The sequence below is a fragment of the Lepisma saccharinum genome, chromosome 13, assembly GCF_977018435.1.
Source record: "Lepisma saccharinum chromosome 13, izLepSacc3.1, whole genome shotgun sequence".
NCBI lineage: Eukaryota > Metazoa > Arthropoda > Insecta > Zygentoma > Lepismatidae > Lepisma > Lepisma saccharinum.
Genome location: NC_139241.1, coordinates 78,193,987 through 78,207,576, shown reverse-complemented (window position 1 = coordinate 78,207,576; position 13,590 = coordinate 78,193,987). Strand labels below are relative to the sequence as shown.

At 37.7% G+C, this 13,590-nt stretch overlaps 1 protein-coding gene across 1 annotated transcript; it reads left to right on the top strand.

The window, feature by feature from the left end:
• The first annotated feature begins 18 nt into the window (after window positions 1-18).
• Window positions 19-12,526, top strand: LOC145997445 (protein-lysine N-methyltransferase SMYD4-like). The gene is made up of 4 exons (XM_083134504.1): window positions 19-214; window positions 5,394-6,240; window positions 8,815-8,936; window positions 11,186-12,526. The coding sequence occupies exons 2-4, from the start codon at window positions 5,448-5,450 to the stop codon at window positions 12,284-12,286; spliced, it is 2,016 nt and encodes a 671-aa protein (XP_082990630.1). The 5' UTR covers window positions 19-214; window positions 5,394-5,447; the 3' UTR covers window positions 12,287-12,526.
• Window positions 12,527-13,590: the final 1,064 nt, after the last annotated feature.

Sequence of the window (13,590 nt, the reverse complement as noted above, 5' to 3'; positions counted from 1 at the left end):
CACTTCTAAATATGTTGTATATATAAACTAATTGTTGTTTCGCACATGCATGATGCAATGTGCATGTTCTGATCGCAGAAACAAGAAGCAGACGACAAGTTATGAAAACATTTTACTCTCTTCAGTAAAGAATTGTGCAAAAATGTTATGTAGTGTCGATTATTTCCATGTATACATGAAAGTATCGTTAAAGTGAAAAGCAAGATAATTGCGTGTAAGTTTTTTTTTTTTTGTAATTCTATCCGAATGTCCATAAATAGCTCAACTGGTTATTTTTCGTGCCAACTATCACTTTCTATCAGATTGTAAGTTGTAAGATATAAGTTATGAATTAACTACACTACTTCAACCAGCTCTTTGGAGGAATTTGTCTTTGATGTCAAGACAGCAACAAATCCCCACATAAGTATTTGATACTTGATTCGGTAACAGTTCGTTATATCGGAGACACTTTTCTTCAAATTTACAGGTGGAACTATGGAAATCAGTTTCTGTAGCATTGCCGAAGTTCTTCGAGGTATTTTCTTTCATCTTTCAATCTATTTCAGCCGGAAATCAATTCCCGTTGCTTGAATTTAAGCGGAAACTTAACCACGCCGTTTTTTAACTGTTTGCCTAACCTAACCTTCTGTGAATGGTCCGTGGGGCTATCCGGGAATGGTTTTCGGGGCTATTCGTGGATGGTTATACGATCCCAAATGGTTTTTGGGGCTATCCGTGAATGGTTTGTGGGGCTCGCACCATGACGTGCGTTCCATAACAATTCGAGAAATGGCTTATTTTAATGCAAAAAAAAATTTTTCAAATCGTGTGAAAAATGGCACCTTCAAATATGGGAGCGATTTTACAATACAGGGAATTTCTCCATTTTGTTTGAAATTCGGCATACTCACTAATTTTGGCCCCCTAATCACGAATCTGCAGTCAAAATTTGGCGCTCACACGTGGAAATAGCAAAATAATCGAAATTAAGTTCTTATTTCCACACCCTCGATTTCCGAATTTCCCGCCGGTTCCGGGCTCCGCCCCTGGGGTAATCGACCTACCGCCCCCAACCGCTATCGCGGCCCCGCCTATATCTATAGACTCCCTGTTAAGGGCATGTTAGAAAGTGGCCGGATTCACCTGCCCCCAAATAAGCGCCAAATTTATACGTGAGCGCCAAATTTTAAGTGCAGATTCGTGATTAGGAGACCCAAATTAGTAAGTAACCGAAAATTCAAACAAATTGGAGAAATTCCCTGTATTGTTAAATTATACCAAATAATGTCTATTTCTTACATACGATAGCCCCAGGAACCATCACGGGAACGAGGTATGCCTACTAGGTTAGGTTAGGCCTGTTAGGTTAGGTTCCATTAGCACTCCTTTCGTTCAATTTAGCATATACGGACAACATTGGAATTACAAATTCCACGGCATCTTCCACACCCGGCAACAACTTCACGACGCATCCTCGACACATCATGTTGTAGCAGCAGCAATAGCGCGTATTGTGCTCTCATGCAGAAAGCAAATGGCGGCAGCAGCAATAGCGCGTCGGAAATAGATTTTCGTAGAAAACCACATGCATTCGCATTAAAATGGATCAAAACTACATTCCCGAACATCAACAACGCTACAGAAAACGTACTTTCTCCTGTAAATTTGAAGAAATCCGTCTCCGGTATAGTAAAGTGTTACCCATAATTGGTAAGTACGAACCATACGAAACACAAAATATCCGATTTTAAAGTGTCTCCGATATAACGAACTGATACCCTTGATTCTGATATGAAATTGAAGGGACACTCACAAAGAATACCCAGTCCCCGGCCGGGATTCGAACCTGGGACCCAGTGCGTCGTAGCCCGCTGTGGTAATCGTCGGCATATTCATTAATGAAGACATGCCAAGAATTCTCAGATAGGACAAATTTTATTGTTTGGATCCTACTCTGCAACAAAATGCCATTTATATTGTACAGGATAAAAGTCAGATTTATTTTAGAATTTAAAGTGTTGGATGTCTGAGGTTTGAGTCCTCGTTAACATGGACATTTGGTACTACTTCTGTATAGGGGAAACACCTAGAAATCATTTATTTCACACTTTTTTACATTGGTAACGTACAATTCTGCATTGCGGAACATTTCTTCAGGTGTAATAATGAATTTCTAATGGAAATAATGTCTATTTCTTAAATTTACGAGTACTTACTGTTCTCCCTTTTCTCGGTTCTGTAACACGCAATGTGGCGATAGCATACTGGGTCATCGCACGTTGTGTTTTGTCGATTTGGCATGTGTTTGCAGTGTTTCAACTTTCTTCACTGAAAAATACCTAGTTTCGTGGTGGGATTTGAAATTATGCTAATACCTTGTTAGCCCCACAAACCATTTCCGGTAAGGTTAGGTTAACAGTTCTAATTTTCGAAAAATATAAAATCTTGCGGAAAAAATCCGTGGTTGGAAACATTGACAGGGGGTTACGTCATCACACAGAACATCCTTGACATATAGAAGCAAATGGAAGCAACAGGAATTGCATGTCGGAGATATATTTTTATAGAAAAGAAAATAATTTCACGCTAAAAAATATTACACGGCGCAAGAAAACACATTGAGGAACTTTAATGATGATACTGAAAGTGATTTCCGTTAGTAGTTTCTTCTGTAAAAATGAAGAAATCAGTTTCTACTATACGGAAGTGTTACCGGACATTTTATTGTGCTTAAGTTCTTTCATTGACAAAATTGAAATTTTCAGTTTCTCCACAAAGTGTTAATTCTTTTATACATATTTTCAGTGATCAGAAAGTTACATTTTAAAAGTAACTCCACAACAGCTACAGTTAGTCCAGTACACTATTTTGCTACTTTTGCATAATAAATTTTTGAAAAGTATATGGATTTTCAAAATAAACACTTAGCATTTGTACTTGCTAGATAATAGTAGGCCTAATTATCATGCTATCCATTATTCCATATATTTTGATGGCATGTTACTATTTGAGACTTTTTTTATTATGAATGATAAGGAGACTAGACTACTCAAATTAATGTTTACGGATTATTTGTTTATATATCAAAGTTAGGAGGATATTTTAGTTGGTTGATTTGATGTTTTAAGATCACTTTGTGCACAGTAAAGGTAACACTGGGGAACAGTGAAATTGCGGCACAGTGTTTGAGAGCTAATTTAGAGCAATTTCATGCTGCTGAATAATGATATAATAATATATTTCCTGAATTGGCTCTAATTTATGAAATAAATGCAATAAACCAAAATGGCGGAAACATAAGACATACATATAAATGAACTTCCAACAACAATTTAATATTTATTTTTGTGATTACAATCATTATTATAAAAATAAATTTACATAGGCCTATGATCAAAATAATTAAGAAAATATGTACACAATGAAGTAACAAACTATGTGAAACGTTTTCTATACGATTTCCTGCTGTATTGCTTTTGAGGACAATCCCTCTGTAAGCTCCAACAGTAGTCGGCCATCACGTGGCGATCCCACCGTCCCGAGTACCTTTCTGCCATTATCCTTATATCTTGATGGAACCTTTCTCCCCGTTCTTCACTAAAATCACCAACGTTCTCAGGGAATCTGTCAATGTGGCTATGTAGAAAATGTATCTTCACACTCATATTAGCTCCCAATTTCTAAAAATTTTTCAACATATTTCCAAATATATCGGGGTACTTTTCTGCTCTGTGATTCCTCAAAAAGTTTTTGACGACGGACACAAAGCTCAGCCAGGCCTCAGATTCGATGTAAGACATGTAAGTTGTAAAATTGGCATCATTTATGAGTGTACGAATTTGTGGTGGTCCGTCAAAGATTCCTGCCTTCAATTTTTCAATACTTAGTCCTGGAAAAGTGTGGCATATATATTTGAAACAATCACCACTTGTATCTAAGGCCTTGACAAACTGTTTTATCAACCCAAGTTTAATATGCAGTGGCGGAAGGATGATTTTGTCCCTATCTATCAGCGGTTCATGAATGATATTAGCTTTTCCCACTAATATTTTCTCTTGGGGGCCAAACTTTTATCGTCCAATGCTTTTCTCTAGCACGACTATCCCACAAACATAGGAAACAGGGATACTTTGTGTACCCACTTTGCTGTCCTAGTAACAAAAATCACCATCTTCAAATCCACACACAGAGCCACTTATGTTCAGCATATTCAATTTTTTTCTAAAACAATTTTTATGTTTTGGTATTCTTCCTTAAGGTTTGTTGAGTGTCCGATATATTGCCTAGCAATGCTTCATAAGTTGCCTAGCAACAATTTACAAATAAATAAATAAGTTTATTATGGGAATTTCAGCCCATTATCAAATTTTGATATTACCGAGGAAAGCATAGAGTAATTTTACCTCCTATATTTTCCATGGTGTGTTTTTTTTATAACTGGAGTCAATTCAACTGAACCAATCATACAATTGGCAATAACAGCTGTTTTGTGTGCTGAAACTGTTATTAAACTTTATGCCGCAAAAAAAAATCATTTTTTTGTTCCCCAGTGTAATCGGGACTTGAACCTACAGTTTAAAGTGGAATCCAAACCACTGTGCCATGTGCCTCCACCAGATATCGAACCTGGGACCCCTCGATTACTAGGGGATGACTGTACCACTATGCCATTAGGGAGGCCCTAGGGGGATATTTTAGTCATAAAATGCATGTTGTGCGATGTCTCACATAAAACTCCAATTTTTGTAATTTTGAAAGGCATGGAAACATTTATTCTTTGGATTAAGTGAGTGAATATGAAAACAACAGGTTTCTGTATTTTACACATTTTTTTTGTGATCTAATGCATTTTTTACTTTGTTATTCTTTGAATATTAACCAACCAAACTTTTTCTCCTGTTATTAGCAATAAGAATAACAGACTTTCTCCTTTTTTTGCAACTTGGAGTGAATTATGACAATTTCCAGGGCGAGAAGGGGGAGTGGATAAGTTTGACTCCTTTCCCGATACCCATCATCATGAGATTATCTGTAATGGGCTTGCTCTTTATGATCCTCCTGCACATGTAAACAGTGTTGCCAAGTGTAAAATTTACCTCAAAACACTGAGAAGAAATGTAGCTGTTTCAAAATGTTCACTACAAGTAACAATTTGACAGTGAAGGTACAACTGCAATTAAAAAAATGTGGAACCGCTACGTTACAAATTTTGTAGTTAGCTACAGTAACATGTTACCACTGCATGTTTCAACATGTTCAAGATTCTGCTCTTTGCAGATTGGAACATTGACAGCCTTGACCATTTTACCACTGGTGGTATGTTCATCTTCTGTTTCATTATTGCTGTGAAAGCATAGTTTTATTACAATTGTATTTATCTTTGAGCTTAAAGGTTTTTTTTTTCTTTTCAGAATTGACAACCTAATAACCTGAAATAGACGTGAACCAATTTTGAGTTGAGCGCTATGGCCAGTGGGAATTTCAGTAACTTGTTTCAAGATTTTTGTCGCAGGGTAGAAAAAGCTAAAAATATACAAGATGTGTCGAGTGATTTCTCTAAAGTTAATAGTGACAGTGAACGTGTGTCCTTCGTGCTAAAGTTACTACCTGAAGCATACAATAACAGAAAGTTGATAAATGTTCAAAGATTGGCCAGAAAATCTAGCAAGGTAGCAGTAGAGTTCCGTAATCATGGGAACCAAGCATACCAGAACAAAAACGATTCAGAAGCACTAGAATTGTATACAAGAAGCATAGCAGTATCTCCATGTAAACAGGGCACAGCAGATGATGCTAATGTCGAATTAGCATTGGCGTATGCTAACCGATCTGCAGTCTTGTTTTCTTTGGGTCAGTATGAAGAGTGCCTTTTGGATATTAACAGAGCAATACTATACAGTTACCCAAATAAATTGAAGTATAAACTTTTCGATCGGAAAGCACGGTGCCTTCACAAACTCCTGCAACTTGAGGATGCCAAGAAAAATGTAACAGATGCTTTAAGGCATTTGCCCTTTTCCTCACTTCCCGAGGCTAAGAAGTTAATGGTCGAAAAGGAACTTTGTGATCTTTTAGAGAAGTGTGAATTGAATGGCGACTCTTCAGAAGTTGTTCCTGTAGTAAAGAAGACAGTAAAGAATGTTCCAGCTGTTAGCTATGAGAAAAACTCGAAGGTTTCCTGTGCATCCGATTGCGTTGAAATATGTCAGAACGAGCAACTTGGTCGGCATATTGTGGCTACAAGAAATATTGAACCAGGTAAGGTATTTGAACTTAAATTTGATAAGCTGCATTGAAAACAAATGCTGTTTCATGTTTTTTCACAATAACTTATATTTAGTTTTATACACTGGATGTTGGTTTTCAAAACTCTTTGCGTCTATTGTCTTACATGATTTGAGTTTGATTTTCATTATTTAGCGTCACTTTTCTGAGACTTTTGGCTAATTGGGATGAGTGATGATATGATGAAAGAACACTCATAAAGAACAAATGTTCAAGCTGGGATTCGAACCAGGAAACTTCAGTGTCAACCAGAGCCAGCTATTCTTTATCATACAATATACAGAACATTCCCTGACATTCGCTACGAGACTCGGCGGCAAGCTGCCCGGCACCAGCGGTTGGCTTTCCCGGTGAACGTGGTCAGCAACAGTCGCTAGAGTCGGCTATTAAAATTACAGTTTTCATATTGTGTACTAACCTTGACTACAGAAGGTGTTGAAAATGATGTCCCTCTGCTGCAACACATTCCTGGCATCTCCGAAGGAAATTGGCATTTACACCTGCAAGTTTGTCTACTGTAATTCTCCCGATTTCTCGTACAATACTGTCTTTTAACTCACGGATGGTGTGCGGATTGTCTTTGTATACTTTATTTTTTAGATTTCCCCATTTTTCTTTCCACTTTTATTAATAGAAGCGACTGTCGCGAACCCGTTCACCGGGAAAGACCAGCGCTGATGCCGGGCAGCTTGCCGCCGAGTCTCGTAGCGAATGTCAGGGAATGCTCTGTACTATTATTAGTAGGAATAAAAGGTAAAATGCTCCCCTGTGCTGTGCACCATGCATGGGGTTAGAACCCCACACTTTCTTGATCACAACCGAAGGTGGGGGTGATGTGATCAGGACCATGCCCCTGGCCACCTTTACCCCCCCAGAGTTTCCTCCAGCTACCCCCTTTATACAACGCTGGGTGAGTGCCGGAACCGCTTGAAAAGGTGGAAAAAATCCTGGTTTTTCCCTGACGGGTATCTAACCAGGGTCTCTCGCATAATAGTCGGGTGCCCTAACGACTGAGCTACTCTGGCATACTATTATTAGTAGATATTTTTAATATTAATTTATAAAATTTTTAGATTATTCTTATATGGGAATCAATTGACTAGCACTCCTGAAATATATTTCTAGATGTGTCCTGCATCCATATCATGCCCGAAAAAAATAATGATGTCATGAGTCACATATTGGCACTTACCTGTTGTAACTATTGGAAAGTATTGACACTTTTGCAGTTTTGTTCTTCTCTTGATTTCTCCTCTCACTTCTTGCAATTTTCTGTTGAGGTATAGAATGCGAAAAAAATGCATATGTTCTGCTGCCGATTCTAAAACTTTTCTCCCTCACCTCGCATAACACTTTCTTTCCCTCTGTTCCTGGAATCCAAACGACTGGCACGAAAACTATCACGGTCATTCTCCCTCATGTACAAAACCGCAATGTGTGAAGGTAACACATCAATTTTCATTTTTTCTTAGATGGGAGATCTAAAAAGTTCAGACTTCAAATCCCTTTCAAAGCAATCACCAGGAAAATGCGCCGCGCAAAAAAAGATCATTTTTTGTATTAACAATATCACTTCAGATAAACTTTTGCTCCCAAATTTTACACAGTTTTTCATCCTGTGGAAGCACGTGATAAATAATAGCATCAACAGCACTTTTCTTTTTGGTAGTTTCCGCATGTACTCACACTACATGCATATTCAACACTAGCACGATACAGAATATGAACAGAAATTGAATACAATAAGCACAGAATACTAAATCACTTGCCACCGAACACAAACTTCCTCTCCCTTAAATTTGTCAATACAGAGGGAAAGCTTTTTTCCACAGCAAAGTCAGAAATTTGTCCTCTGCGGCTGTGCGGTGTAAGGCACTTGCTTTGGGCTCCAACTGCGGGACAGCATGGGTTCGAGTCCACCTGGGTTCAGTTTCTGGGTTATAGGCTGGTGGCAACCCACTATCGTGAGGAAATTGGGGAGGTACGAGTGAGTAGCATAACCCGGTCTCGAAAATCTCCTATAACGGCGGAGGGTTCAACGTACTGAACCCACATCACCTCATTACTGGTTCAAGATCAGCTGGGAGGTAGGCCCAGGCCCCTTCAATGGCTGTCAAGCCATCGGTTATTATTATTATAACATCAGAAATTTACGATCCATGCCCTTCATGGAAAGGGGCTGTTATGAACAGACCTCTTCAAGCAGGGTGGGGTAAAACTCTTCACAGACCTTGTGATAATGTCGTGGTAACAGCATCTCATCGTAATCAAGGGGTTACAGGTTCTATACCTGGTGGAGGCACATTTGGATGCCACTTTAAACTTTAGGTCCAGTTCTGATTAGACTATATGTGCATAAGATGAACTTAAAATCAACAATCTTCTGATCTAAATTCTTCAGTCCCTGATAATGCAAGCAAGGTGTTGGAAGCAGTGTTTCAATTTATGTGCTCTACATATCAAAATTATGTACAAATATTATTTATAGCACACCATATTATAGTGCATTTGGAATTATGACTAATTGCTTTCTTTTGTTTGTTTCAGGAGACATTCTAATGGTTGAGAAGCCATATGCTTCTGTTTTACTACCCGAGTTCTACCATTCTCACTGCTACAATTGTATGGCAAGGAGTCAAACCATGGTTCCCTGCTGGAATTGTCCTGTGGTTTGTAGAACATATTTGATATGGATAATTTTTTTTAATGTTTCCAAACTATTGTAGCTGTTAAATTTGCCTTAACTGGGAAAACAATGCTATAATGCAAGTGTTCAGAACCGCGAAGTCTTGAAAATGTACAAGCTTTTATACTTGTCATGAAAATTTGAGCAAAATAGAATGCCAATTATTAAATAAACCAATTTAAAAAATGAAATGGATTCACGACTCTCCTCGTTGTTTTTCATAATATTAGAAATTGTTTACAATACAAATCATCTTAATATCAATTCCACTACATATTTTGTCACTGTATTGTTCAGTAAGTATGAGTGTTGTATATATGTCATAAGAGATTATCGATGTACCTGATGCACATATTTGATGCACTCGAAAACTTCAAATGTTGAGTTAAATCCTTGGGTCTGCAACAGCAAAAGGTATTTAAAGGTTAAGAACTGATGCTGTAGTAAGTAAAGTGTCTGGTAGAGCATTTGAAATTAATGAGTTTCTATTTTTGGCAATTGTTTAATTTTCATCTGTATAAACCCCGACTCCCGTGGTGAAGTGGTTATCACATCGTGCTACGATGCCAAGGGTCCCAGGTTCGAATCCTTGCTGCCTGGGCATGGATATTCATGAGTGTCCATTCATCAATTTCATCATGTCATCACTCATTCCCATCTTCACAATTAGTCAAGCACAAAAAGCAAAGTAAGATAAAGCAAATCAATCAATCATCTAGTATAAATATGATAAAAATGCAATTTTATCTTTTAATGGACTATTTGATATTTCACATCATTGAACATTCCTTTTAATTTATAACTTTTGTGATGTAAAGTTTCAGAATATACATATTTTCATTTCACATTTATTTGCAATTTGATCATTGTTTTATTTTTCTTGTATGTGCGCATTGTAGAATTATTTCTCTTATAGTCTACGGTTATTGTAAGCATAAAAACACAGTTTTTCGTTGTGACGTTTCAGTTTGATTAAAGATACAGTTATAACAATGGTTAAAATTTTTTAACAAAAATAATCAGTTATACAATGGATGTTGTCAACGTTACATTGTTGTAATATAGCAACTTAACTGTGAAATAAGCAGTCTGTTGTACTATTATTTCAGATAAAAAATTTTGATCACATTTTTTAAAAAATTATGTATCCCAAATATGATTAGGCAATTCAAAATCACCATTGCTTTTACAAAGATTCTTATATTCAGGAGTGTGTGTTCTGAAACATCACAACGAAAATCTTGTTTTTATGCTTGTAATAACTATAGACTATAAGATAAATAATTGATCAATGTTGCAGTTATAATAGGAGGAATTTAACATAAAAGAAAGAATCTGTTGTAATAACTTTGATTGATTTGCTTTATTTTACTTTGCCTTTTGTACCACTTTTGGCTAATTTGCGAAGATGGGGATGAGTGATGACATGATGAAATCAATGGACACTCACAAACATCCATGCCCAGGCTGGGATTCGAATCCGGGACCCCTGGCATTATAGAGCATGTGCTAACCACTTCACCACGGGGGCTGGCATATTGTTATAACTGTAACATTGATCAAATTACAAATAAATGTCTGATGAAGACATAGGAGAGGCATTGCAGATATTAAGGACAAATTCGACAAAGGTAGACTTTTTTTTTATTGTTGTATCATACACATTGAGGAACTCATGCATCTGACAGGAGTCTACCTTGCCTCTAATACTCTGAAATATGCTTTAGAATAGGACAGACGTTTGGAAAACTTCCGATTCACGCAACTTGTATTTTGAGAGTTCATCCCTAATATCTGCAACACCTCATATGTCTTCTGAAACTTTACATAAAAAAGTTTTGCACTGCTGTTCACATAAAGTGGGACATTTTATATGTTTGGACAGTTGAAGTATGTGCCACTTTATCTGAACAGGAGTGTACACTTGCTTGTAACAACCACAAAAGTATTACAATACATATGTACAGTTACGGACACTTCTTGGTTATAACAATTCCATTAACTTTCAATGGAATCGTTACAACCCAGAAGTGTCCATGACTGTACAACAAGATTGTTTCATGTTATTGGACTAGGATCATTTCATCCATGTTTGTATAGTCAATCTACTTCGTATGTGGCAAACCATAATGAAGTAAAACAGCTAATTTATAAATTTTTGTAGTCAAATTTCTTTTGTTATAGATCTTCTGAAGCAATCTATCTAATGTTTACATTGTATTCTATCTGCAGGTCATGTTCTGCAGTGAGGAGTGTCGTGACACATCTTGGAAAGCAAGCCACTCCATTGAATGTGATATTCTACCAACCCTTGTAGGTTTGGATATGGGCAAGATGGCACTTCTAAGTTTCAGACTGGTCACATTTACCGGGAGAGAGGCTTTGATGAAACTTCAAGACAAGTTGAAATGTTGCGAAACGGCAACCGACACCATTGAAGGTTTTAATGAAAGTGGTGTATACAGTTCATCAGATTATGGAACTATCTTCCATCTGGTTGGTCATGCGGACAAAAGAACTGTTTCAGATCTTTTCAAACGTACCCTCATGGCAGTGTGTATGTTGATGTGTTTGGATGAGACAAAATTCTTTAGCGATGAGGAGAAGTTATGTGAAGAAATTACCAGTTTTCGGTTGTTTGTTGCTGGAATTCTGCTTCGACACTTGCAAAATTTGCCTTGCAATGCGCACGAGGTGAGCGAACTTGTTCGTAATCTCGAAACCACAAATTCACTTAGCCTCGAAATCGGGGCTGCTGCTTATTCAACACTTAGCCTTATTAATCATTCTTGCGATCCGAATGTTGTCCGGCATAATCACGAGGACGTAGCTGTAGTGAGAGCTATCCGTCCAATCAGAACCGGCGAGGAAATTCTGGATAATTATGGTTATCACTATGCAGTTCATCCGAAAAGTGATCGACAAAGGAAGCTTGAAAGTCAGTATTACTTCAAGTGTTCCTGCCTGGCATGTAGGCATGGATGGCCCTTGTATCCGAATATCCCAAGAGACATACCTGTGCTGAAGTGTCAAGAGTGTGGTACTAATTTACCCGACTCGGTTATCGACGAATGGAAGTGTGACAAGTGTGAGTTTGTTACGCAGAGCTCAAAAGTAAGGAAAGATCTTGAGACATCATCTGCTAGTTTCAAAGCTGCTTTCGACAGTGTGTTAGCAGGGAATGCTGACGATCTTCCGCAGCTGCTTAAACATCTTATGCTTCTGGATAGAGTTGTGGTGCGACCATGGAAGGAATACAATGACTGCCAAGAAGTTGTGAAGCAATGCTTTGCAATGACTGGGAATTACGCTGTTTTATATGTAAACTCATAAGTTCATCTGAAAAAAACATAACTTCAATTATAGTCATAAATAATGTGGAGCCATATTTACTGTGTAACCGCAAAATGCTCCACACATCACTAAGTAAGAGGTTTTAAACAAACTGTCAAAAATTCAGATGAACATTTTCATAATGCATAGAGAACATCAAGGTGAATAACTTTTCTGATAACATTTTGCTCATTGGTGCTAGTTGAGGTGCAACCCCCCCCCCCAAAAAAAAAAAAATAATTGGTAAAACTATTAAAGCCGGGAAACAGATTTCTTCAAATTTACAGGAGAAAGTACTTACGGAATTGAGTTTCTGTGTAATTTCGGAAGGTCATAGAAGTGTTTTCTTGCATTTTTCAATGTATTTGGCCGCTAATTCATGTATTTTTCTATAATAATGTCCATCCGATGCATGAAAGCTGTAGCTTACATTTCCATCCATGTACTTGAACCGGATGTTGCGAGCATCTGATGATGTAATCCCCAGTAAGTGTTTCCAAACACACAGTTTTTTCACTATATTGCCTAACCTAACCTTACCGTGATGGTGTGTGGGTTTTGGGGCTATGCAGGAATTTTTCTATTAAGAAGGTTGAAACACTGCTTTGCCGTTTGAAACACAACTCTAGTCAAGATTTGCCAGCCATTTTGAGTGTTCAGGAAGCGAGAAAAGAACAAACAATAATTACTCGATATGTCAACAACAGATACTAATTTCGTTAAAAAAAACGAAAATCCCTTGTTAAACAATCTTTCGCAATGCAGAATAGGTAAGCACAAATGTCAACAATTACAGAATAAACGAGTTACAGGCATTTCCCGGCTTTCATAGTTTTACCCAATTTTTTTATCCCAAATGGATGCAGAGTTGCAAGTGACTTTATTTTGTCAGATAGTGTGTTAACACAAAAAGCTACGTGAAGAGTATCATGCAAACAGGATGGAGTCCCTTTGCTATCATGGATGTAACACCATGCATACCATATGTAATGTTATAATTTGGCGCACAGGTTATATATTATGTTGAAATTTCAGGCTCAACCAGGACTTGAACCTGGGTCTCTAGCATACTGCGCCATTGTTCTACCAACTGAACTACCAAGCTAGCCGTGGTATCTCCTGATTTTTTGCTTCCGGAATCATCTGTCAATGCTACTGCAACGGGATCTGTTGCCTTTGAAACACTTCACGTCAATGGTCCCTCCCAGCATGAAGCACTGATTGCACTTAATGCTGTGAGAGACTAGGTGACCGTTAATCGGGTGAAACTATAGCTGCACCCGGTTAGGAACCAGTGTGCCTTT